Source organism: Triturus cristatus, chromosome 10, assembly GCF_964204655.1.
Source record: "Triturus cristatus chromosome 10, aTriCri1.1, whole genome shotgun sequence".
Taxonomy (NCBI): Eukaryota; Metazoa; Chordata; class Amphibia; order Caudata; family Salamandridae; genus Triturus; species Triturus cristatus.
Genome location: NC_140593.1, coordinates 5,478,077 through 5,505,742, shown reverse-complemented (window position 1 = coordinate 5,505,742; position 27,666 = coordinate 5,478,077). Strand labels below are relative to the sequence as shown.

General features: G+C 47.7%; 1 protein-coding gene across 3 annotated transcripts in view; it reads right to left on the bottom strand.

The window, feature by feature from the left end:
• LOC146788707 (NXPE family member 4-like) overlaps window positions 1–27,666 on the bottom strand; it is a 652,915-nt gene that overhangs the window by 573,707 nt on the left and 51,542 nt on the right. For 2 of the 3 annotated variants that reach the window (XM_085630307.1, XM_085630310.1), the window contains exon 2: window positions 2,418–2,515. In XM_085630307.1, coding sequence (XP_085486433.1) covers window positions 2,418–2,507 — 90 coding nt within the window. In that variant the 5' untranslated portion in view covers window positions 2,508–2,515. Of the gene's footprint in view, window positions 1–2,417; window positions 2,516–27,666 lie in introns of those variants that run through there. The other variant, XM_085630309.1, reaches the window with a different exon arrangement.

Here is a 27,666-nt window from a genome sequence, read left to right as displayed (position 1 = left end):
AGCCTGAAGCAACTCTACAATTATGACACAGTGTAGATAGAAATCTAAGAAGGTCACTCTTCAGGCACCGTTTTGGGGATTATTTATAATTCCTTTGAGCCGGACGTGTAGCAGTGTCCTGTTTCATACTGAGGCGATGCCGATTGAAGGCAGTGGGCGGGCTTCCGATGCGTTTCCGGGCCGCGCGCCATGCTTTTCAAGGAGCGCGTGAGCACTCTTGGCGTCCTGAAGAGTGTGGGCCCGATTCACAGAACTAACTTAAGACAAAATCCTAAACTTACTACCATTTTCGTATTCACAGAATGCACTTACTCATTTTGGCATTCACAGAAGACACTTACTCACTTCGGTATTCACAGAAGTTAGGAGTCCTAACTTTAGGACTCCTAAATGCCTCTGTGAATACCGAAAGTCTTAAAATTAGGATTTTCTCAGTTTAGGAGTCCTAAAGTTAGGACTCCAAACTTTACTACTACTAAACTGAGAAAAATCCTAATTTTAAGGCTTTCGGTATTCACAGAAGGCATTTAGGAGTCCTAAAGTTAGGAGTCCTAACTTTACTACTACTAAATTGAGAAAAATCCTAATTTTAAGACTTGCGGTATTCACAGAAGGCATTTAGGAGTCCTAAAGTTAGGAGTCGTAACTATACTACTACTAAACTGAGAAACATCCTAATTTTAAGACTTTCGGTATTCACAGAAGGCATTAGGAGTCCTAAAGTTAGGACTCCTAACTTCTGTGAATACCGAAATGAGTAAGTGGCTTCTGTGAATACCAAAATGGTACTAAGTTTAGGATTGTGTCTTAAGTTAGTTCTGTGAATCGGGCCCTATGTGTGGGGAGTGAGAGGCTGCCATATAATGGACAAGTAATAGCGTGAGACCGCCGGCCGTGGCTAAGGACGGCTGAGTGCTGGGGCATCTCGGTTGGTAGCTCCCCAGAGACAGGATTAATATAGAATACAGTCTGTGATGCCTGCAGTGTTAAACGATGGTCCTGCGAGGCTGCAAGGGTCTAGAATATCACCTGGCACGATCGGTGCATGGATGTGAGGTGGGCACTCATGAATCATTCGGTGAATATGGGTGACCCTCAGGAGACATGATCGGTGCATATTAACTATTTGTTACATGTATATACCCACAGGTTGGCGAGCGGCGACTGCTACTCTATGCAGGGGATGCTTGGCTAAAAGGTTGTGGTGCTCCCCTTGTGGTGTGTTGCTGGCATGAACTCTGTTAGCAACCACCCGGTGAATATGGTATTACCTTGAACATTCGCATGCATTAATGTCTTGGCAATATTGCCAGTAAACAAAGTCCAATGTGTGTTTAAATGTTTGGCCCCAGCTTGCTTTGATTGTTTGTCGATCACCACAGGTTACCCTTGAAGTACCGGTGAGGTGGAGACTGGTCCCCAAGCCCTGATGAAATTGCCATAAATAAGTGGCAATGAAACATGTTGGCCTTTTCTAACTGAAATGTTCTAGCACGTGCCGTTCTTATAATCAGAGTGCGACCCCTGCGACCAATAATGTATGTATACCTGCAAGTGAGTCACAACTCATTTTAGCTTGGAGAAGAAATTCTTTTGTTTCTCAATACAGGGTCAAGTTGGCTAAGAATTACAAAAGCATCGATATTGCATTCTGTTCCACTTTTCAATGATGATAGCGCGAGCAAACTGGTGAGTACCAACCCGCAGCTCCCTTGGTGATGCTTACGCGAGGTACTTTCTGACCTCTCACACTCTGTTCTGGTTATTCTCATGAGATAAGGTGTTATTTGGTGTATTGACAAATAATTTAAAATTGAACACTGAAAACTAGGTCTGAGTGGCATTGTGACGAAGCCAGCTTCTTGGCATGTGTGCTGCAGTAAAAGCCTCGAGGTTTTGTTTTGGTGCAGGAAGGTGCCCTTTCCTGCACAAAAACAATCCTACGTGCACTGCAAGCACGCTTGCACACTGCTGTCACTCGGCTGCCGAAACAGCACAAGCACAAGGGAATGGAGAAGGATACACCGCACTGCCTTAAATACAGTGCGTTCCTGCCTTTTCCCTGTCATGCAGTACAGTGCAGCAGATGACCTGCGATGACCTGCTGTGCCGCACTGTGCGACACGGCCGTAAATATGACCCATATTGCTTACATGTGCCATTTGGCACTGCATTTGCACCACCTCCTCCAGGTACCGTCTCAACAGCATCAGGATGTTTTGTATAACTTAACCCTACTCTGGCAATGCGGGCCCCACCCCTGAGGAGGCAGGACATGAAAGGTCCAATGAGGAAGTAGGAGGTCCAGGTAAGTTTACTCCCTCGCACTGCGCATCACCACTCTGCACAGACATACTTTTCCCCGGCAGTCACCCCAGCAGTAAGTACCCGCACCCCCTTCTACCGCAGCCACTTACCTTCAGAAGCCCACGCTGAACACAGAAAGTGAGAGTAAAAATGACAACTGCGAAGAGCAGGCACCTCCTAAAGTTTGTGGTCATTGCCATCTTGTTGTCTGTGGGCGAGAAAACAGAAGGGAGCAATGTAATAAAACCTGGGAGATGAGATCTGTAATAAGCATCCTAATTTGACCCACATAGCAGGTCGGGTGCAATTAGTTTCTTACAGCAGAGTGAACGTCGCCCACCAAAAACGGAAGGAATGGAAAAATAAAATGATAATAAACACACATTTTACCTTTCCTTTCCTGCCGAGTCTTGGGGCGGGGCCTGGGGGGTGACAGGCACTAAGGGGAGTGGTACGTGCACTCCCTTCACTGCATGTGATGGTTTGGCCGGCCAAACTGTCATGCGTAGTGAAAGCGCTCTCCAACCCATCAATGCAGCTCGGATAGAGGGAGCAGCCAGGGACTCCCAGTCTGTCCTGGAGCGCAAATCGAGGGCGCTCAGGCCAATCTGAAGTTACTCTCATGCGTGAGGATAGGGCGCAGGGCATTCTGGGAGCCTGTGATGCCTGAAGAAGAGGAGCAAAAGAGCACCGCGGGGCAGCTGCAGGTACGGTTTTTTAAAATAACAATTTTTATTTACCCCACGCAAACCCTATTCCCCCCCCACCTCCGCTCGTTCTGCCCACCTCTGTGCCTTAAGTAGGGTTGCAAAGTGGCCAGTATTTTACAGCAGTGGCTCTAAAAACTTTAGGGAAAGCATTAAATGTGGTATTTTTGCCCTTTGAAGTATAAACTGAAAGCAAAAAGTGCTAAATGAAAATACATCAAAAGAATGTCAATGATGTCTAGACATCCCTAAACATTTTTTTTTAAAACAAATGGGGTCACACTGCTTTACTAAAAAGATAGGATGTTGAACAATTGGTAATCCAACAGCCGCGTCTCGTCCGTCCAGAACCCCAAAACACTCACAAATGGCCAGTAAAGTTCTCTGAGAAGGGCAGGATGACAAGCCCTAAACTGGAAGTGACTTCCAAACCTGGAAAGGAAGTCTGCATATGACAAGGGGCCTGGCTTCAGCATGGAAGAAAGGTCTGTTTAGGACATGTGTCTACAAGGAGGGTCTGGTTGGGACAAGTGTCCACAAGGAGGGCCTGGTTTGGACAAGTGTCCACAAGGAGGGCCTGGTTTGGACAAGTGTCTACAAGGAGGGTCTGGTTGGGACAAGTGTCCACAAGGAGGGTCTGGTTAGGACAAGTGTCCACAAGGAGGGTCTGTTTGGGACAAGTATCCTGAAAAAAGGGTCTGTTTGGGACAAGGGTCCACATGGAGGGTCTGGTTGGGACAAGTGACCACAAGGAGGGTCTGGTTGAGACAAGTGTCCACAAGGAGGGTCTATTTGGGACAAGCACCCACAAGGAGGGTCTGTTTGGGACAAGTGTCCACAAGGAGGGTCTGTTTGGGACAAGTGTTCACAAGGATCACGTGGTGATGATCGGTGTATCTGGACGATCAATTGATTGACTTCCCGAAACTTGGAATGACCATCCTGTGACACCCAGTCCTCCATCCATTGGAAGTCGGGCCACCTCCCTTGAATTAAATTCCTTAATCCGATCAGGTGTTTGATTAAGACCATCACCCAGTCAGGTTTCCCCTCTCTGGTCCTGATGAAGACCCGCACGGCCAAGGCTTAAATCTCCTAAGGCCAGCAAGACGGGTCGAAACGTCGACGCCCACTCCTCACTACCTGGGACACATAACAGTCCTTCGTGCTAGACCACCTATTGGGTCGTTTTTTGAAATATAAGAATACGATTCTGCAATTGATAAATGTGACCAGGTTTTTTGAACGGTGAATTACAACCGATCCTTATTGTTGGAACCCAATTGAATGTCTTTATTACTATGTCTCCATTCCTTGTTTCACTCATTCACCCTTTAATCACTCTCTTTTGATGCACGTTCCCTTTGGAGCAACCTCGTACTGCCTTATTAATTTTTTCAAATGGTAAAATAATAAACGTATGTATAATAATTCATAAATGGTTGGGATGATGTTCTTTGTTAGATTGAATTGCATATTGAATATTGTGAGCTCCATTCTTAAAAAGATTTTTGTTTTCCAGCTCAGGATCAGAAAATTATATAACTAAGCGAAGCATTAGGCTCAGATGTATTAATAATTGGTAAAGGACCATTGTTTTTGGTATCAAAAATACAAGTTAGCCATCTTTAACATGGGAGGTGGAGTCCATGCCTGCCTATCAGCAAGGTCTGCAGTATTGCAGGGAATTCATCGCTTATTTTCCCGTGATACAGCATGTTATCACGGCTATCGCTGGATTTAATATCGCCTTGGAGATACGTGTTGCTAATAACGTGCTATCTCGGCGATAAAATCCAGCGATATCCGGAGATAAAAAAATTAGCTCTAAGCACGCTTTGCGATATTTATTGCAAAGCGTTGATAATATGGCCCATAGTGAGAAAGTCCAGGATAAGTTGTAGGCTAGTGCTGATGTGTCACTTAATGCGGCCCTTGGGATTGCCAAAAAATATTTAGAAACATTTGTGACGAAGATAAGGGGTTCACCCAATGGTGAGATTCATATTGTTACGAAGGATGCTATAGACGCGGGAACCCCTCACATTTGGGTCCTTGTAAAGGTTTCCCTGCCGTAGACAATGTATGCTCTAAATGCAATAAAAAGGGCATCTCAGTCGAATGTGTAGATGTCTGGGAAAAAATGTATGTAATGACCTGTGAGAAGAAATTGAGGAAGTGATGCAAGATACAAATACTGTGCTGAATGTAAGTGATGGATCAGTCGAAAGAGAGTTTCCGTTCAGCAATCTTAAGATTGATGCTTAATACATTTCTGTTCTAGTTGATTCCTGTTCCACTATTGTTGAGCAAGGGATTATGGGTGAATTATGGCCTAAAATGTCTACTGCAATATGATGTTGCTGCTGGGGGATATATAGAGCATAAGATTGATTAGCAGGATATTTTGGGGGAAGGTTGGATTTTTTGGGTCACAATACTAGAGGACAAGTGTATGCAGCACAAAAGGGGTGCTCATTATTGGGATGGCCTCAGCGAGTAGAAATGGGCTTTAGACTGGGTCGTAAATTAAGATCACCTGTCTGTGTAGTTGATGAATATAAAGGAGGAAGGAATACCCAAAAGCGAATTAGTTTATGTCTCAATTGTAAAAAATATATATTAGGAATTTCTAAAGGAAATGTATGTGAATTTAAAGGTTTTAAACATAAGACAACAGTCACAAATGTAACATTTTCATCCAGCAAAAAATGTAAAATAATACAAAAGGATTTATGCGAAAAAGGTATAATTGACCCTGTAGAATCATCACCGTGGGTGTGCCCATTGTTATTCCAGTGAAAGCATCTAGGAAATTGAGGCTCTGCATTGACTTACGCAGTTTCAATAATGCCATTGGGTGGAGGCCCATCCCCTGCCAAACCTACATGAAATGGTTTCAACCCTGGCGGGTTCCAAGATCTTTCAACCCTGGATTTAGCTAGCACATACCACAAGGTCAAGTTGAGGATGACTCGAAAATGCTAACATCATCCATTACGCTGGAGGGATTATTCCGTTATTGTAGGATGCCTTTTGGCCAAGCCGCCACTGCCACTGTTTTCCAGCCTTTAATGAAAGAAACACTGGAGGGAGTACCTGAGACAATTGCTTTCTAGGAGGAGAATTGGGTCTATGGCTGCAACATCGAAGAACATGATCAAAACCTGGATAGAGTCCTGCAGGCATTGGCAGACAAAGGATAGCAGCAATTTGGGACATCTCATAAGTAAGCGAGGTATCAGGCCAGAACGTGGTCCTGTCGAAGATATTTTGAAAGCACCAAAGGGCGATTGATCATTTATTTACGATGAACTGAGTTTTATGCGAACTTCATTCACAACGATGCTGAGAAGGTCGAGCCCTTTAGGGAATTGCTAAAGAAGAATGTAAAATGTGAGTGGAATGAATCAAGGACCGGTGCCCTGAAGGTGTTGACAGAATTAATCAGCAATGCACCCTGTCTTAAACCCTATGCTGTGGGAAAAGAATGTATAATGGCTGTGGGTGCAGTCATCGTGGTCCAGGAGAAGTCCTCATGCAGGGGGAAAAGGGAACAGATCGAAAGCATCGGTGCACATGTTGTCTCAGGTGGAGGATGTGTAATGACTGCTGGACTGGCCAGATTCACTCCCAGTTTACAAGCCGAGCGATACAGATTGGAGCGCGTTCCAGGGACAAGCAATATTCATGCCGCTTGAGTGTTAAGATTACCACTGCAAAGTCAGCACAACTCGCTGCAAAGATGTGTCTTAGGGAAGCAGTCCTGGGTCAGCAGTAATGGACTGTACCTGGCTCTCCAGCAGCGAGCGAGGATATTCCTCAGTTACCCCCACATCCTTCGCCCTCGCCCTGCCATTGCTTGTGAGGTGAATCCACCCACCTTTAGACAGTAAACTGCAGGAAATGCTGACGAATAAAGCCCCGGCCACCCAGTACCAGGTGCCATAATAGACAGACTTTCACAGATTCCACCTGCTTTTTCCTCTCTTGGACTGAGAGGAGGGATCCTGAGTACAGGTAGAGGTGGCTGCATGACTTGAGCCTCCATCTTACCTGCAGTGGTCTTGCCCTGCCTGACTTGGGGAGAAAAGGAGGTCTCAGTGTGTGGTTGTGGCTGTGGGAGCCCTTTTTAGGTCTCACCTACGCAGCGCGCATGCGGGGCATAGGAGAGAGACCTAATGCCATCGGCACAGCTTTGGGGGCAAAAACGTGCACAAGTTGCATTGCTTGCAGTGGCAACGCGTGCACATCTGGCGATTTCCTTGCGCCATATGGTCGCACGCTCCCGCAAGGGAATCTCGCCGGCCCCCTCCCCTGCGCGATTATAGCAAAAGTAAACAACGATTGGCATAGCCAATATGTCTCGCTTTTGGGACCTTATAAGTATGTTTACTTTTGCTATAATCGCGGCACGTAAAGCGCGGGTGCCGTAATTATAGCAAAAGTAAAGAAATAGATGTTTTTTTCTATTTCTTTACTTTTGCTATATTCACCAAAAGCGAGACCTATTGGCTATGTCAATGCTTGTTTAATTGATCCCACTGCATGAACTGTCTATATTGAAGTCGGGCTTTGGGTTGCCTCCTGCTACTGGTTGTCTCTTACCAGACACCTAGCTGCTTATTTCTTCTTTTGTCGCTCTCAGTGTGGCGAGGTGTCCACAGCCACCACCTTTAAACAGTAGCATTGTTCCGTGCGTGTGTGGTAGTTTTGAATGTACGACGCTGGATGTACTTTCATCTTAGGCTAGCGGAAATGGAGCTTAGAGGAGCGTTTGGCTGGTTAGGCATCAAGACTTCAGGTGGTTGGTTGTGTTTAGAGTGCGACCTATTGTGCTGTTCACCTGCACGTTCCTTCCCAGAGTTCAGAATAGGGAAACAGGACTGAAAGCGACCCCACCAGATCGAGGCCTTTTCCTGCTAAGAAGCAGATATCCCACTACCAAAGACTAGGAGGATGTGAGACAGAGGCACATTACTGTGAGAACAAAACCTGCCGTAAGACACCAGGCTTGCCTATTGATCTGGACGCGTTGGATGTGCTCTGAGGAAAATGGAAGGATGGCAAAATGAACTTGCCTGCATTCATTCTTCACCTCTATCCTTTCCTTGAGATGGAGTTGAAGCTTCCAGGTGTGATTCTAAAGGACACTATGATTGGCTGATGTCAGAGGATGTAATCATAAAAGATGCAACAGAGGAGACGGTAATTCCTGCTTTCAAAAAGACCTATATTGCTCTTGCTGGGGCTTTGAAAGTCCTTAACACTGACGTAAAAGCACTGTTAGACGCTGTGGCAGAAGGTGCCTTGTGTTCTCTCACTCATTGAATGGGTGGAAAGGCACAGTGCATGTCCAGCTGACCTACCCTTGGATGTGGGTAAACATCTGCTTCAGCAGGGGGAACTGCTCTTGCAGATGGACACATTGGCAAACAGCTGTGACTCAAACATCTGTTCCTTGTATGCCTTTTGACAGTACAAGACTGTTTGGAAACAAGCATCAAGATGGACTTCACAGCTTTTAATGAAATGAAGCATCTTTCTCACTTCATTTCTCCACAGCAGGGACAGTCCAGCCAGCAAAGCTTGCAGGCACCATCCCGAGAGCATCAGCAGGCATCCTCTTGCCATGACTCCAGTGTGAAAGACACTTTGAGCAAGTGACCGCAGAAACAAAAGCGCTCTCACTTTGGGAAGCAGCGGAAGTCATCACTATGGTGTGGATGGCTCAGAGGTGTCGGTGGGAAGTCGGATTCAGCACTTCAAGGAGGCTTGGAAGGAGTCTACGTCTTACTCCGAGTTCACCTCCCTTCTTCTGCACTGAGAGACCACGAGGACTCATTGACCTTGATATCAAGGAAAAAAATGTTCTGTCAAATCATTTAAAGTCTCCAGAATAAGAGAGCAGATGAGAGAAAGGGAGTTCACTCTGTTATCATCCGTGTTGTCCAGGTAACAGGGGTTAAGGATGGCGATAGACTTAAGGAATGTCAACAATTGGTCGAGTGGGAGCCACTTCAAGATGGAAACCCTCCAGAGTGTGATATAATGGATCCCAGCAGGGCATCTTATGGTGACAATAGACCATAGGACACATGCTTCAAATCCCAATAGCAAAGACACATCAATACAAGCTGCCCTGGAGAATCATTTACAGTTCCAGATTCTACCAGATTCTACCAGATTCTGATGTCATCAGTGATGTCACTGACCATGTCATGAATTATGTGATATGTGACGTCATCAGCAGTGCATTGCGGGGGTGCGAGTTATAGTTAGCTCAACTAACTATAACAGCCACATTTCTCTGGTTTTGTGAAATGTCCAACTAACTATAACGTCCATGAAACCTATGGTTTTTACAGTGATTTCTAAGGTTTTTTAAATGCTAGTTTCTAACTATAACGTTCCTGAAACCTACTTTTTTCACTAAATTTCAAAGGTTTTTTAAATGCTAATTTCTAACTATAACGTCCCTGAAACCTATGGTTTTTTCAGTGTTTCAGTTTAGAAATATGTCTATTTAGACCGTAGGTCTTTACACAACATAAGGACATGGTGTAATAAATATTTTAAAAACATGCAATACAAAACTTCAGTGACACCATTGTAATGGGCTAATTCCTGCCTAGGTCCTACAGTTTACACTGTACAACATATATAAAAAAAAATTGGAAGGCTACAAAACTTATTTTGTGCCTGCACGTAAGGCTGCATTGGGGAGAGCAAAGGGAGGACTGATTATATATGTTGGCCTTAATTTACAGGGCAGATGGACTGATCTGGGCTGGAACTGAGGTTTTATGCAGGGGATTAGATTTTATAACAAGGGCCACAAGCTAAATTTTATAATTTTTTATAATGCGATCCTACCGGGTCAAAGTACTATAAGAGTGGATGAGCTGGAGAGCAGGCTGGCGTGTATCCAGGAGTTAGGGGCATTGATGCCCCAGCTGGTTTTAGCTGGCGATTTCAATTGTCACCTGTGTCCAGATTTGAAAGTTAATGGGTGGGATTGGTCATCGTGCACTATGGAAGAGGGCCCGCATATGGAACACACCAAGGAGGGGAGGGTGTTAGGTAATCTATTAAATACACACGCCCTCACACATACTATGGATTTGGCTGAAGATGGAAAGGACAAAACGGTACATTCTACATTCAAAGGTAGAGGAAGCGACACTTTTATCGACTTTATCTTTGTTTCCAATACACTTAAAAATTGGATCACAGGCTTTAAAATATGTCTAAGCATTTTTAGTGACCATAATCCTCTAGTCATGTTCCTTGTGGAGCTAAATCTCTGCAAGAACCCTCCTAGAGTGGGGGCAGGTGGTGTGGTATGTGCTACGGACCAAGGAGGAGGCTTAGATGGTTACAGATTGATGGTGAAACCTTCTATATAGCATTGATGAAAGATGGAGAACAGCTTATTGCGGACTGCCTGAACTTAAATGGGGAGGGGGTTGAATTGGTCACAGCTTTTGAGGGTGTGGCTCATCGAATCGATGGTCTGCTCAGGACTAAAAATTATAAAGTAAGTATGAATGACCCAAGGTGGTTGGATCAACAGTGCTCCCATGCTCTGAGAGAGCTGAAATTAGCTTTAAAATCCTCCCCAAGAGATAAGAGCAGGGAGACCTCATGCAGGGCAAACTATAAATCGGCAGTAAAACGACCTTAAAATAGTCTGCAACGGCAGGCGTGGGAGGACCTGAGAGAAGCAATCGAGCTAAAGAATACAACTGCCTTTTGGAAAGTTATAAATGACCCCTGTTTCCAAGAGGCAAATAAACCAAGGGTAGCTAATCATATTCTGCCGGAATTATGGTATGAGCATTTCCATGGTTTTTATAATCATTGCCCGACGAATGAACAGCTGGAAGCGGCGGGGGTGGAGGGGGGTGCCCTGCACCCAGACAATATTTACCTTGGGCGAGATTAAGGCAGGAATCAAGGACCTGACTCGTAACTAGGCCCCGGGTCCTGATGGGGTCCCACCCGACCTTCTTTTGAGCCAGGTAGATCTTTGGGCTCCAATCCTGACTAGAGTCATCAATACAGCAGTAGACACAGGTATGCCACCATCATGGTCTACAGCCATAATCGTTCCCATATTTAAAAAGGGTAATAAGGATAGCCCACTTTGCAATCGACCTATTTCCCTAATTGATGTGTCGGTGAAGGTGTTGGGAAGGGCTATCCTCAGCCGGCTAATGGATTGGGCTGAGGATCAACACATTATCACTGACACTCAACACGGATTTAGGCCAGGAAAGTCAACAACAGATCAATGTCTTAATCTATACTTATTGTTAGCCAAGTACACTATTGCCAGCCACGAAACTGTGTACTTGGCATTCATGGACTTGATGGCGGCTTTCGATCGAGTTAATCGTAGGAAATTATGGGCGATCATGGGCGGTCTTGGCGTGGACCCTGGACTCATTAACATTCTAAGAGTCCTACATCAGAATACTACTGCCTCAGTTAGATATAATCAGGAGGGAAGCACCACTGATTCGTTCCCTTGTCTAAGTGGGGTGAGACAAGGCTGTATCCTGGCTCCATTTTTATTTACTCTTTACATAAATAGTCTGGACCAGGCACTTGTGGCCCTGAAGGTTGACACACCGCGGATTGGATCAAGAGGGATCCCCGTTCTGCTTTATGCAGACGATGCGGTTCTTCTTGCACGCACACCCAAAGGGCTACAGGGCCTGATAGACGGCTTTGTCTCCTTTATGGAGAATTTAGACCTGTCCCCCAATCTATCCAAATCCTATATCATGGAAGTGGGGAAAAAAACAAACAAAAAATATGATTATTTGATAGGTTCTCATCGTCTGGAAAAAGTGCACTCGTTCTCATATTTGGGGATTTTATTTGACACACGCCTTAACTTTAAAGCCCTATTAGAACAGAAATGTCGCACACTAGCGAGTTGCTCCGGGTCAATTATGAATTTTGCACGAGGTCTGGGGTGCTGGTCCACGGAGCAAATATTGAGACTATACAGCTCTATGTGTTGTGCCAAAATTCTCTATGGAAGCGAGGTATGGGGTTTCATTGATACGCAGCACTTACAAACCGAAGAAAATAAGTATCTTTGGCGTCTACTCAAAGTGCCCCAGAGTACACCGTCACATCTCATTCATGAAGAATTGGGTGTTAGTTATCTTGGAGACAGGTTGGAAGTCAAACCCCTAACCTGCTGGGCCAAAATTTGGACAAACCCAGAGGCCTCATTTAGCAAGCAGATCATAATAGACTGTCTTGCCCGTGACCGGGGACTGCACATCCCCTGGCTTAAGTACGTAAAGGAGTCTCTAGTAGGCATAGGATGTGTAGACCTTTTTAATAACCCCACAAAAATGCTAGTCCAGGATAAGGCCTTGGTGAAAGATCGGTACCAGAAATATGTTACATCACAGGGAAGATAGGGAGCTGGTCAAGACAACAGTCAAAGCACACCTCCTGACTAAATCATGTCTGGGTATTGAGCCTTATTTATCTCATTCATATAATGCCCATGACAGATTTTTAATGACACGTTTCAGGTTTAATCTTCTACATCACATATTAGTTGATCTGTCAGCATATGCCCTCTCTATAGAGTTGAAGGGTCCGTGCGGCTGCGACCACCGGTCTCCGCAGGATACCCTTCACTTTGTTTTATTATGTCCTTTTTATTCATATCCTAGGAGCTTGTTTTTAAAAAGTATTTTAAAAAATGCTAGATTTAAACACGCTAAGGTGGCCCTGTTGTTTTTAAAATTGTACCCAGATGCATTAACTCTGTTCTGCACTGTAAACTTTTTGAGGGCAGCTGTCAGACTAAGAAACACAAGAGTCACTAGGTGAATAAATGTGGTACCTAGCGCGATTCTGTTAAAGGCCTTAAAATGAATTTGATGAGGGGAATGGTTCGCTTAATCCAGGAGGGAATGAACATGCACTTATTTTAAGCTGTTGAATTGTTTTGCATTTCTCCTATTATGTGATGCATCCCTTCTGAATTTTTGTGATTGGTGAGGCTAGTCCTGTATTGGCCCTAAATATAAATTTTATATGTTAAGGGGTTTTAACTTATGGATGAACTAATGTGGCCTGATTTTATTATGATCTATTTTATTTGCACTTTTATGGTATTTTTATATACCGAATAAAGTATTTTGAATTGAATTGAACATATAAAAAATACCCATAATATTCCAAACGTCTATCTAAAAATATGTCTTAAAACTAATGTTACACCATAAAAAATTATTTAAGTGCAATAACCATCCTTGCTTCTGGCCTAATTTTCAACCATCCATTTCTATTTCCAGCAAAGACCTTTTTACCGCCTTCATATATTTTGCGATGGCAATTGCTATATCGAGATTTGGCATATCTTTGAGAAGTTTGATCACTTGTAGGCGCTTGGTAACATCATATTTTAAAAAGATGGGGCGTAAAAACTATTTCCGCTGAGGTAAAAAAAAATCACAGTCCATTATAATATGTAAAGTATCACATTTTGGGCCCAACCTACATAAGCATTTACCATCAGGTCGTAACATTACTGATTTTATACTCTCTTTCGATACGCAGTGATTAATGCTTATTCTCCATCTTAGAACTTCGGCTCTAATGACTAGGTTGGGTAATGTATCCAGATAGGGGCACAAGATTTCATTCTCCCAAATGTTCATCATAACATTTACAGATTCTTTCTTTCTCAGGTACCCCATATCTTCTATCCTAGATGCTTCCTTCCCTATGTTCTAAGTTTGCCCTTTGTTGCTTCTAATAGGAGGGATGGCTGATCAATTCTCACTTTTAGATTTTTACAAACAGAGAGCAGTTTCTTTCTGACTTCTCCGGTCCGTTTTAGGTCACTATGCAGAGATTCGTTCTTGCACCATTGTGATACTTTCATGACTTCTCCTGAGCCCAATCTTTTTCAGAATCTTAAGAGGGCCGCTTGCACCTATACGTTCCATGATGTCAAGCCCAGCTCCAATCTGATTGCCTGAATCATAGAGGGGCCCGGTAATGACATTGTCAGGATTCAATACTTAACCATCTAGAGCTTGCACAGGAACAGAGACGCTGATTCCCAACTCCCTCTCAAAGATAAACCGGAGATCAGTGAATTTGTACCTTGACTCCAATATTATCCTCAAGGGGGAAAGGGGAGTGGATAAAATAACAAATCAAGAGGAGACTGGTCTTGAAAACTTTGGTTCTCTCTCGCTCGTCTACTTCGTCTTCGATTCTGCAGACTTCTTCTAAGAGAACCTTCAACAAATAACACATCAATATGAATACCTTCACTAGTCTAAATTCTATTCTCTCTATATTATCTATTGTCTTACCTACCTAAGTTTTCAAGTACTGCGCCTCTCCTCTGTATGTATTTGTATTTAATACAATTCTTTTTTCTTTCTTGTAGCCGCCTCTCAGTGTCTTCACCTATAAGATGAATCTTAGTCACTACTTCTGCTAAATTAACCTTAACTGTATATATAGTGTTTAATTCCTGCTTCTTCACTTACTTTTTGAGGTAGCTTCGGTATTCGGTATAACGTCGCTCAAGGCTGTTCCATAACTCTATAGTCCTTAACTCGTGTCTTGGTAAATGTCTTTATCAAAGTTTATTAGTTCGAGTGTTCGGGTTATCTTCCTATCTAGATACAGATTCTACTGCTCTCTGGTAAGCATTGGTCATCTCTCTTCTGCTACTCTCCAGTAAGTACTATTCCTTCTCTACGTAATTTTGATGGTTACCATTGCCCTTGAAATATTAACCTCTTCTTTGTTTCTTTTCTACAGGTTCTGCCTCAACTCCTACTCAGGGAAGTATACTTATAATATACTATTTACGCTCTTTTGGTTTCATTAGTTTTACTCACGACATTTCTGTAATTAATTATACTTAGCTTCGGACTTCTGTTCTTCGATTCTTAGGTGGCGCTGAAGTACTTCGCACGAAGCTGCTGTCTGGTTTCTGTAGACTGTACAGGTGACTGAAGATGAGAAATTCGTCTTTTTCGGATTTTACTCTGTTTCCTCTGCTAAAACTATAACCAAGTATCAAGCTCTACTCTGTGCTACTCCCGACGGGAAGCAAAACGATACCGGACGAAAACCCGACGAAATACTCTGGAACTCTAATTCTAGCTGCGCACTCGAAAATTACTTCAGTCAAGTGCGCGCTCTTCACAGAGCACGTGCTTCACCTGGGTTCTGGACATCTGTGGAGAGAAAGACTAGACCGCTGTCGTGCCTTCTGCAGCGGCGGCCATCTTGGAATTCCGTTGCCTAATTAACTCTGTCCAAAGATTCTTTTCAACCAGTCTTTTCGTTTTTGAACTACAAGCCTTAGTTAGTGTTGCCCCCACAGTTGTTTCTTCATACTCCAGAGGCCTGACAGACATCAATGGTTTTAGACATTTCCCTTCCTCGATGTCCTAACTAGACTTCCCACTTAAGCACAAGACTTCTACTTAGGTACTGTAATTGTGGGGGTATCGCTGCATTATACGCTTTCAACAATGGTCTGTGGGACATATCCCCATAGATGCGGTTTAATTTTCTCAACCCATACACTGATGTAAGAGCTGTAGCTTTCTGTGCTTCCAAATGCGTGTCCCATTTTAGAGACTTAACCAGACACCAAGATATCTATACTCGTTCACATTTTCCAATTTGGTTTGGCTGAGGCACCAGTTAAATCTCTGGACTCTTTTTCCAAAGCACAGGATTTTGGGTTTGTCCATATTTACAAACAGATGCTTAGTCACGCAATATTCATTAAAACCGTTAACTTTCTCTGTAGGCCCATCTCTGTCTGGTTGAGAATTACCAAATCATCGGCGTACAGTAGGCAGGAGAGTTGTTTCCCATTCATTTTTGGGTTAGCTCTCCTATCCACCGCCAAGATAGATGGCAAATCAGCCAGGTCAATGGGGAAGAGTAGGGGGGCTAATAAACAACCCTCCTTTTGACCATTCTTGATCATTATTTTCGGAGCCAAGGTCTCAGCCGTATTCTTAATAACTTGGGCCCAGTTATGGCTATGCAGCTCCAGGATGACAACCAGGAGACCCTCCAGGATATCGTATTTTCTTAGGGTCTCCCAGAGGCTTCTCCTGTCCCCCAGACAATTTTTCGGTGAATTTCTAAGGTTTTTAACTATGCCTACAAAGGCAGGACATGTGCAGAAAGAGGAATAAATGCACAAAAAAAGCAAGAGAAATGCAGAACGAGGCAACTAAAGTCCAGAAAGAGGAAGAAAGGTGCAGAAAGAAGCAAGAGATATGCAGAAAGAACCAACAGAGGTGCAGAAAGAGGCCTTGTTGCAAAGTCATCCTGTGCCCTGGGCACCCCCAACTTTTTGCTGACTGGTACTGGTGATAACTGACTCTGACTGACCCAGGGCACTGCCTAACCAGGCCCGGAGCCAGTGCTTTGCTAAAAGACACATAGAAATACAGTGAAAACACCTACATCCTAGATGGGGGCCAACTACCCCTCCTATTACCTCCAGTAAGTCCCACACAGCAGAATTGCTAAGTTCTCATAGCAGGCCATGCCCCCTTTGCCCACCACTCTGCAAATGTGCTCCCTGACGCGCTCTTGGATTGGGATTGAAGTCCCCTTCGCTGCTGGGGGTCCTTTAGGGGCCAACTAGCCTACCTTTTACCTCCAGTAAACCCCACACAGTGGGATTGCTGAGAGGTGGACAAAGGCCACGCCCCCTTTCCCCACCACTCTACAACCGCGCCTCCTGGTGCATTCTAAGTTGGGATATCAAGTCCCCTTCATTCCTGAGGGTCCCTGGGGGGCCAACTGGCTCACCAGGTACTTCCAGTAAGCGCCACACAGTTGGATTGCAGAGAGGTGGTCCAAAGCCACGCTCCCTTTTCACACCACTCTTCAAACGTGGCTCCTGGTGCACTGCTGCTCGGAGGATGAAGTCCACTTATGCCCTGAGGTCCTCAAGACACAAGTGGACCTCATCGCCCAGCAGCAGTGCGCCAAGAGGCGTGTTTTCAGAGTGACCGATTTCGGCCCCGGGGACCCTCCCCCCCAGGGCATGGCCTTCTTTTTATAAATATATTAATAGGGAAGGGGGGCCACGTGGCCCACCTTCCCTGGGCCTCTTTTGGCCCCGGGACCCAATCCCCCACCGCATGGCCTCTTTTTGAAAAAATATTTCTTGGGAAGGGGGGCCGTCGGCCCCCCTTCCCTAGGCCACTATTGGTCCCGGGGACCCCATCCCCCAGGGCTGGCCTCTTTGTAAAAAAAAATAATTAAAGGGGAGGGCGGCCGAGTGCCCCCCGTCCCTAGGCCACTATTGGTCCCGGGGACCCCATCCCCCAGGGCTGGCCTCTTTGTAAAAAAAAATAATTAAAGGGGAGGGCGGCCGAGTGCCCCCCGTCCCGGGCCACTATTGCCACGGAGACCCCATCCCGCCAGGCCTGGTCTCTTTAAAAAAAAAATTATTAGGTGAGGGGGACCGCGTGGCTCCCCTCCCGGGCCACTTCTGGCCCTGGGAACCCCATCCCCTGGGGCTGGCCCTTAGTGTTGGGGACCGTGGGGGGAGCCCCAATGCCCCCACGGTCCCGCCGCCTCCCCGACCTGCAGGAGCCGGCATTGCTTTTGCACACGGGGAGCTGCTGACATGCAGCTCCCCTTGCACAAAAGCAATCCTTCTTTGGTTTTTAGAAGCAAGAGCAGGTTTCCTGGTGGCGGTCCCCAGGGCCATCTAGGGCTCCTTTTAACATAGCCCCAGCGAGGTGGTGGTCCCCTGGGCCCAGGGGTCTGCAATGGACCCCCACATTCAAATAATTAGTGCCCCAGGGAGGTGGTGGTCCCTGGGCAATGTAGGGGGGCAGGAGCCCTCCCACACTTACATTTTTTAAATTAAGCCCTCCCAACGCATTTATAACACAAAGCACTGGGGAGGTGACATCCCCTGGGGCTGTGGGGGGCCGCTTGTCCCCCTCATATAATTAAAGAAAGCCTCGGGGAGGTGGCTGTCCCCGGGGCTGCGGGCCCCCATTAATTGACTAGGCATCGTCCTGTGGACCTGGCCCACCCAGGGACTTTTTTGTCGCTGGATTCGCACACCCAGCGCAAATTTGGGTGTTTAAAAAAAATGCTTTTTTTGGGTCTGGGGTCCCTGTGGACACTGAGCAGGCCTAGGGGGTCAGAGAATTTTTACCCTGCCCCCTTTTCTTGTTTTTTATCTTTTTTCCACTGATTTTATGTGACTCGGTTACCGAGTCACAAGATGGCTGCCAACACTTCCTGTTTTGGAGTGCTGACAGCCAATCAGATCTCACGATGAGATGTGTGGTTAGGCTCTTCCCAGATATCGATGTATTTTTTATTTTTGAATTTCCTAGAAATTACTGAACGGATTCACACCATTTAAAAAAAAGCACGCTTTCTAGACCAAGACCTACCTTTTTGCCAAATTTGGTGTAATTCCGTTCAGCAGTTCGGGCTGTAACCTGTTTCAAAATTCCTATGGAAATTAACATAAGGAAAATGCGTTTTGGGACTCTCCTTTTTTCTCGGGCCCCCACTTGACGAATCACCCTGAAACTTTTAAGACAGGAGCTTACCGGTCCACCCCATTAGTTTAAAAAATTTCACGAACATTAGTCAAATGGCACCAAAGAAAAAGGCAAATCAAAAAAACGCTTTTCCTATGGAAACTAGGTCCTAACTATAACTACCTACTGGCGACCTCCAGTAGGTAATATATATATCGGTGTACTGCGTAGCATCTCATTATTGTACTTTGTTTTTGAGTGGTGTGTGTGTTGTGGAGCATTTTGATGCTCTGTTGTGTAGTGTACAACTTGCAGAAATGTGCACAGCGTGTTGATACTCAGTGTGGACACATGTAAAGTATGTACTTTTGGCTGTTGTGGGTTCGGATTCATGTCCTAACTTGGCAAGGTTATTTTATGTGCCAAGGGGCGCATTGAGGCCATGTTGTGTGGCGCACAGCCTGCCAAGCACATGGCAGTATATTGGGGCCAGCTGGACCATGCGGTGTGCGCAGCGGACAGTACTGTAATAGCACACTTTTTTGTTTTATAAATCCGTGCCATGGTATCTCTTAGTGTGGGGGGGGGGTTCTGTGTTTTGGTGCTACTTTATAATTTTGCCAACTAGTTGTAGTGATTGTTCGGTGTAATGAATGTGGGGGCTATTCACGCCAGTGGACTGTCAGGTCTGGTATATTCGCAGCTTCAAGGGCAGTTCTGCTGTGTGCGTCTATGTGGTGTAGTGCAGAGTAGGTACTCTGGAGTCAGCTGTGGATGGACAGTGTAATAGCAGCCTTGCTGATTGTTTTCCAGTGTCAGGGGGGGATCTTCTCGTGTGTACATGTGTTGCCTGTTATACATGCTTGGTCGGTCAGGCAGATGTGTGTTTTGTGTGGTTGCACAGTGAAACTTATCTTGGAGATCCACTGTATTGCATGCCCCTCCCTGTTCTCTTCCATCATTCCATCTGTTTGCTTCCTCGTCGCACACTGGCCCCACTTCTGCTTGCCCCTCCATCCACTTGCTTTTGTCTCTGTCGTCTCTTTCTCTTCGCACTCCGTTCCTGCATCTCTTGATCTTTTCTGCCTCAGTTCCATCCCTGTGTCCCGTTCCTTCCACTCAATTTGGTTCTCTGCCTGTTCTTTCTGCATACCTCTTTCATTTCCATTTGGCAAAGATTCAAGACCCTCCATGACTCCAGATTTAATAGTATGTTGCATTCACTGGTGTGCCACCCACTCTTCCAGTCCGCATTTAGCTCCCTATCTCTTTACATGTGTGTCAGGGCCTCTTCCACTCCTGTGAAGGGGGTTGAACCAGGATCACCTCAGGTGCCATCTCAATCCCTCACCCTCCAGGACACCCCCCTGCAGCAGCCCCCAACAAATAGCCTCCCTATGGGCCTCTTAATCAGGAAGTCTCTGGCCCTACATCTGCATAGCCATGGGTTCAGCCTCCCTTTGTCTTTCATATTATACAGCACCAGCTCGACCGAGGATGTTGAAGCGCTTTGCATTGGGTGCCACTTGCATTGCACAGGGACACACTGGTCTTGTAGGCATGAGGAGATGAAGTGGTTTGCCCAGAGTCACAGGATGTTGGGTCGACGCCAAGACTCGAGCCTTGTTCCCAGGCTCCAAATTTGGCGGCTCTAACTGTTACCTCGCACCCTCCCTAAGCATGAATGAAAGAGGGCATTACACGGTGTACTGAATTTTATTTTACTGTTTTACATAGCGCGAGCTCTGTTCGGGGCGCTGGAGCACTTTAAATGAGCATCACACTTTTTGACAATATCTAGGGCTCTTAATGTTTGAATGATATATGCGCTTGCAATCACATGCTTAAGCTGTCTGCCCTGGATATAGAACACAATATATAATGTTACTCTCTACAGCTTCCATTCTCTGACTACTTGCTGACTCAGAAAGCCTTCTTCGTCTACACTCATAAACCTCTCCTTTCTGTCCACTGCACATCTTCTATTTCTGAGTATGTTCTCCTCTCAGTCTCTTGCCCGTCTGCCTCAGTCCTTCTTACTGTAATTCTGCAATTGGCTGATACCTCAGTTCAAAGATCACAACCTCTCCTCTTTAAACCCCTTTCCCTGTAATCTAAAATTAGCTAATCTCTGCCAGCCTTTCTATCCCACCCGCCATTCACCTTAAGCCACAGAGCCCCCACAACAATCACACGTACCTGGTATTAATATACAACAAAGTAACTGGAGGACATGCAGAACAACCCTCTTGAGAGCACATTACTAATGACAATAACCACTGGACTAACCACTAACCTTGGATTCCAGAGTAGCGTGCTACTCGCCGTAAGGCGCTTTGACGTCTTGTCAGGGGTAGTAAGCGCTTTATAAATCTAATTACAATTACAATGTCGGTTGAGAATTCAGTTGATAAATTGGATGAGAACGTGAGGTAGTATTTACCGTGTGAATTTGACAGTGATAGACAAAACTGCCATTCCTGGACCTGAATGGGGTGAGGAAAGGAGGAAGGACTCACATTTGAAGTCACCTTCTGAATGTTTGCTAAGTGGATGGCCTGAGGAAAGTAACGTTCTGGCAGAGTTGAAAGGGTTCTTTTAGGTACTTGAGGAGTTAGGTGTAGAGAATGGAATAGTTATGAGAGGTGGCAACTTAAGTCCTCCTTTTGGTCTCTGGAAGAAATTAATTGATCGTGCACATGAAGGTCATTTGGGAATAACTAATACCAGGAGACGCATATTAGATCATTTTTGGTGGCCTGGAATTGATGTCATGGGTGATCAACAGGTAAGATCATGTAGTGAACCTGCATTTAGCAATAAGTCAGCAAACCACTAATTCCTGATTCATGCCCTATTGAATGTCCAGCAGGACCATGAATGAAATCGGGCAAAGACATCGTTGGTCCTTTTGCAGCTTTACCTGAGCATGTGGCGTTTGAGATAGTTCTCATAGAGTTTGTCTCAAAGTGACCAGAAGTCAGAATAGTCAAAGAGGTGACATCGAAGAGTATTGTAGACTTCTTGAATGAGTTATTTTGCAGAGAAGAAATCCCACAAGAACTTGTCTCAGACAATGGTCCGTCATTTACCAGTAATTATACTCCAAATGATTTGTCTAGCTGTGGTATCATTCATAGGAGGATCTCAGTATCGCACCCAGAATCCAATGGCCAAGTAGATACATTGAAGAGAGTGGTGAAAGAGGCTATTCGATTATCTGTTAGGGGAATAAGTGATTCTAGGCAAATCACTTAGAGGTCCATTAGGATGTAGGGCCGAAAATCACCCCAACCCCCAAGGGAGATTTCTTCAGTCTTCTAGTCAGGATAGAACGTCGAAGGTCCAGGATATATGTTGCAGAGTTTCGTCCAGGGTAATCTAAAGTCCTAGGGACTGGACTCCTATATGTATACTAAGCTTAGGGGTTGGACTAACTCTAAGGCCCCACCTATGGGTGGGCTTGGAAAGAGGGGTGGTTACACCCATTTCCTTTGTCCAGTTTCGCGCCAGAGCTGGGGCAGGTAGCCCCTGCAACCGGTTTGAACTGGACTATGCACAGGGACACCAAGTGTGCCCCCAGTGCAGGACTTCAAAACACCAGAGAGTGCTCCCGCCCAGCCCCAATACACATCTGCCTGTCTGGGGAGGTGGTTACACCTCCCTTCGACAGGAAACCATTTGTCCAGGCCTCCCCTGCCAGAGTTTCGGTCAGCAGCAGGAGGCCAGACACGTGTCTGTTGCAGAGGCATCCATTTTGTGATGCCAGGGCTCAGGAAAGTCCTACCGGGTTTGTAGGAGAGTAGGATCTGCACTTATGTTGCCTCCACTTTTTTTCTGATGTTAACACTGGTTTCTGGCTTTAGTCTGGCTGGGTCCCTGCTAATCAGGAACTCAGTCTCTCTGTTCTCTCTAAACAACTTGGAGTGCATTTTAGATGCACTAGTGATTGGATGCTGTGGTACCTTATGAGCCCCTAGTATATGGTACCCTAGGTACCAAGGGCAAAGGTACTTCACAGGCCTACCAGGGGTTGAAGCATGTATTATGCCACCCCTGGGAAGCAGACTAAATCTGACACCACAGGCCTGCTGCTGCAGCCTTGGTAGGTAGTGTTAGCACTCCTCACTGAGGTATAGGTTCCCTATATCTCACCAGACACACACATATAAACCTATCAGTCACCCCTAAGGCAGGCCCTATGAATCCTGAGGGCAGGGTGCTTGGTTTACAACGTGAGGGGGTGCCTCTGCACGAGCAGGACCCCTCTGCAGCTGGCAGAGTCTATTCTCTGTGGCTGTTTGTGGATGCGGTTAAACCATTTACTCTTAAGTGCATTATAACCTACCGGTAAATGCTAACTTTGGAATGACTGCATCAAAACATGTCGTGTTTGGTGTCAAACAACTTGGAATCATAACCCCACACCAGTAACTGGTGTGGGAGTATGATCCCACCCTTCTAGAGGGGACGAGATGTACCCACTGTGGAAACACGGTAGAAATCTGAAGAGCCCTGGCTTCACAAAATTGATGTGCCTGCAGGTAGGTCGCCCCCTCAGCCGCCACACGGTCCTCCTGTGCCTTGCTGCTGCCGCTGCCTGCTCTCACCGCCGCCACTGCCAAGTGAGTCCCCGCTCGTGGTGCTCCGCTCTGTGCCCCAGTGACCTTGTTTCGCGTCTGTACCCCGTTCTTGCTCCCCCCGTTTCTTTTCTGTACCCCGCTCTGTTGTGCCCTTAACTGTGACCCGCTCTTCGTTCAGGACCCCACTCCAGCCAGCGCCCCCCCCCGCGTCCACCTTCCCGCCGCTGAACCCTGAGGCCACGCCCCCCGCTGCCCCATTCGCCACCCTGCTCCCGCCTCCCAGCTGCCCCTCTCTCCCACTCCCACTTATATGGAGGCCGCGTGCAGCGGCCGCGCCGCTGGCGCGCCGAAGGCACGCCAAAGGCAAGCCCGTCTGCGCCTGGCCGGCGCCCAGCGCCAGGACCCCTGACCCCTGCCAGCGCCAGACCACTCGACGGTCCTACAACGCCGCCACCCTCAACGCACTCAACACCGGCCGACCGCCAGCATGCTACCGAGCCACCCTGAAATGCACCCACGGATCCTTCACCTGCCAAGCCTGCAAATTCACTTGCCTCCGGACCTGCACCGCACCCGCCAAGCCGAACAACAACAGCAACCACCTCAAGTGCATCCTGCTCAACATCCGCTCCGTCCACAGACACGCCATCGAACTCTGGAACCTGCTTGACACTACATCACCAGACGTCGCTTTCCTCACGGAAACCTGGATGAATGCCTCCTCAGCGCCCGACATCGCCATCGCCATCCCGGATGGATACAAGATCACCCGGAGGGACCGCATCAACCAGACTGGAGGAGGCATCGCCATCGTGCACAAGAACACCATCCGCATCACGACCAGCTCCGACGACACCTTCACCGCCGCCGAACACCTCCACTTCCAGATACACACCGACCCCAAGACCACACTCAGAGGCACCTTCATCTACAGATCCCCAGGACCACGCACACGTTTCAGCGAAGACATCACAGACTTCATCAGCCCGCACTCCCTCTCCTCCTCAGACTACATCCTCCTAGGGGACCTCAACTTCCACCTGGAGAACAACAAAGACAGCAACACCACCACCCTGCTGGACAACCTCGCCAACCTCGGCCTCAAACAACTGGTGAACACCCCCACCCACTACGCTGGCCACACGCTCGACCCAGTCTTCTCCTCCAGCAAGCACATCTCCTTCAGCCACTTCACCGGACTTCATTGGACTGACCACAGCTGCGTCCACTTCAGCTTCAGAAGAACCACGACCCACCACCACCCGCAACAGGTTCCCCGCAGGAACTGGAACAAGATCACCGCTGACCAGCTCACCACCTCCCTCAGCCAGAACCCACCTGCCAGCACAACAGACCCCACCGAAGCAGCCAACAACCTCACGCAATGGATCACCAACTGCGCAGATGTCCTCGCACCACTGAAGACCCCTCCCAGCTGGCACGGCAGCAAGAAAGCCTCTTGGTTCACCAACGAACTCATGAACTCCAAGAAGAACTGCCGCACCCTCGAGAAAGCCTGGCGCAACGACCAGACCACAGTCAACTGGACTGCCCTCAAGCACGCCACCCGCAAACACCACCAGCTGATCCGCACCACCAAGAAGACAGCATTCAAAGAACGACTGGACAACAATGCCCACAACAGCAAGGAACTCTTCAGCATTGTCAAAGAGCTCTCCAACCCCAACGCCGGTACCAACGACATCACTCCCTCGCAAGACCTCTGCGACTCACTCGCCTCTTTCTTCCACCGCAAGATCGCCGAAATCCACAACAGCTTCGGCGCTCCGACCACGCACCCTACCACCAAACCATCGCCCCCCACTACCACCCTCAGAACCTGGAACCTGGTCAGCACCGAAGACACCATCCGCACGATGAACACCATCCACTCCGGATCCCCAACCGACCCCTGCCCCCACCACGTCTTCAACAAGGCCGACTCCATCGTCGCACCCCAACTCAGAGACATCATCAACGCCTCCTTCAACACCGCCACCTTCCCGGAAAGCTGGAGGCACGCCGAGCTCAGCGCCCTCCTGAAGAAACCAACAGCGTACCCCACCGACCTCAAGAACTTCCGACCCATCTTGCTCCTCCCTTTTCCTGCCAAGGTCATCGAAAAGACCGTCAACAGACAGCTTGCCGCCTTCCTCGAGACGAACGGATCCCTCGACCACTCACAGTCCGGCTTCCGAGCCAACCACAGCACCGAGACCGCCCTCATCGCAGCCACGGACGACATCAGATCCCTGCTCGACAACGGGGAAACAGCAGCCGTCATCCTCCTGGACCTCTCCGCAACGTTCGACACCGTCTGCCACCGCACCCTAGTGCAGCGCCTCAGCAACACCGGTATCCAAGAAAAGGCGCTGGAGTGGATCATTTCGTTCCTCGCCGGAAGAACCCAGAGTGTCCGCCTCCCCCATTCAGATCCGAGGCCACCGAAGTCATCTGCGGCGTACCACAAGGATCTTCACTCAGCCCCACCCTCTTCAACTTATACATGAGCCCCCTCGCAGCCATCGCACGCCAACACAACCTCAACATCATCTCCTACGCAGACGACACCCAGCTGATCCTCTCCCTCACCAACGACCCAGCCTCCGCCAGAACCAGCCTACACAAGGGAATGAAAGACGTCGCCGAATGGATGAAGAACAGCCGCCTGAAACTGAACTCAGACAAGACGGAAGTCCTCATCCTGTGACCATCTCCCTCCACCTGGAATGACTCCTGGTGGCCCGCCGCCCTGGGCTCCACTCCCAAGCCAACGGACCACGCATGTAACCTCGGCTTCACCCTGGACTCCTCCCTCTCGATGACCAGACAAGTCAACGTCGTATCGTCATCATGCTTCAACACCCTGCGCATGCTCCGAAAGGTCTTCCGTTGGATCCCCACTGAAACCAGGAAGACGGTCACCCAGGCACTCGTCACCAGCCGACTGGACTACGGGAACGCCCTCTACGCCGGAACCACGGCCAAACTTCAGAAAAGACTCCAACGCATCCAGAACGCCTCCGCACGACTCGTCCTGAACATCCCCCGACACAGCCACATCTCCAGCCACCTGAGAGACCTGCACTGGCTCCCCGTCAGCAAGAGGGTCACGTTCAGACTCCTCACCCACGCACATAAGGCTCTCCACGACCTGGGCCCCAAGTACCTCAATGACCGCCTGACCTTCTACACGCCCACCCGCCAGCTAAGGTCGACCAGCCACGCCCTCGCCGCCGTTCCACGCATCCGCCGAGCCACCGCCGGTGGAAGATCCTTCTCCTACCTAGCAGCCAAGACATGGAACTCCCTCCCCATCCACCTCCGGCTAACCCAGGACCATCTCTCCTTCAGGAAGCAACTCAAGACCTGGCTTTTCGAGCAGTGACGGCCCCCCCTCCCCCAGCGCTTTGAGACCCCCCTGGGTGAGTAGTGCGCTATACAAATGTCATGATTGATTGATGCCACCAGCACAGACACTGGGCTGCCCTCCTGCTGCTGACTGAAACTCGCAGTGGAGGAGGCCCAACAATAGGCATCCTGTCACAGGGAGGTGTCACGACCTTCCAGACAGGATTTAGTGTATTGGGGCTGGGTGGGTGCACTCCTAGAGTGCTTTGAAGTCCTGCACTGGGGGAGCAGTAGGCTCCTCTGTGCATATGCCAGCTCAAACCGGCGCAGGGGCTACCTGTCCCTGCTCTGGCGTGAAACTGGACAAAGGGAAGTGAGTGTAACCACCCCCTACCCTGACCCTCCCAGAGAAGTGGTCATAAAGCTAGTCCCTCCCTTTCTTTTAGTATAAGATAGAGAACCCTTACCATTGCAAACTAGATATCCCTGGATGATGCTTTACAAGAAGAATCCTGGCCCTTCGATATTCCACTACCTTTGGAAGACAGAAGAATCTCCCTTGGAGTCAAGGAGTGACTCCCCTGCTTGGCAGGCACCAAAAACTCTAATCAATGGTCGCAAATTTTCCCGCTCCCGCCAGAGTCCGAAGTCCCTGCAGCCCCAGAAGTGGATTTTCTGACTTCTCAACGGCCATTTTGAGTCCCAAGCAAAGCTGAGGCGAGTGGGCCTCACGAGTGATGAGGAACAGCAATACCCAGGTAGCATGCACTATTGTCAAGTGCAACCCCTTCACGACGTTCTACGACCTTGTACATTGGACCACGTGCGGTCCAAGCCTCCAGCAGGATTTCTCTTGAAAATCAGAGGTCTACCTTGTCCTGAGTGACCGTGGGCTCCTGTGAAGTGAATCCTCATGAGGCGTCTTTACGATCCCTTGCCTGTCGGCTTGTGGGTCCCCTGAAGACTTTCTCATCAAACCAAAGGACTCTTCTGGTTGCTCCAGCCCTGCCCTCATTAACCTTTGCTGGGTGAGTCCCTCAGACCTTGCTGGTCTGCACCGCTGACTTTCTTCATTTTCCACAAGACTTGCTGTTGCCAAGGCTTGTTGGCTCCAATCTGGTTGCCGACACCTCAGTAAGCTGCAGACTTTGTGGGACACTC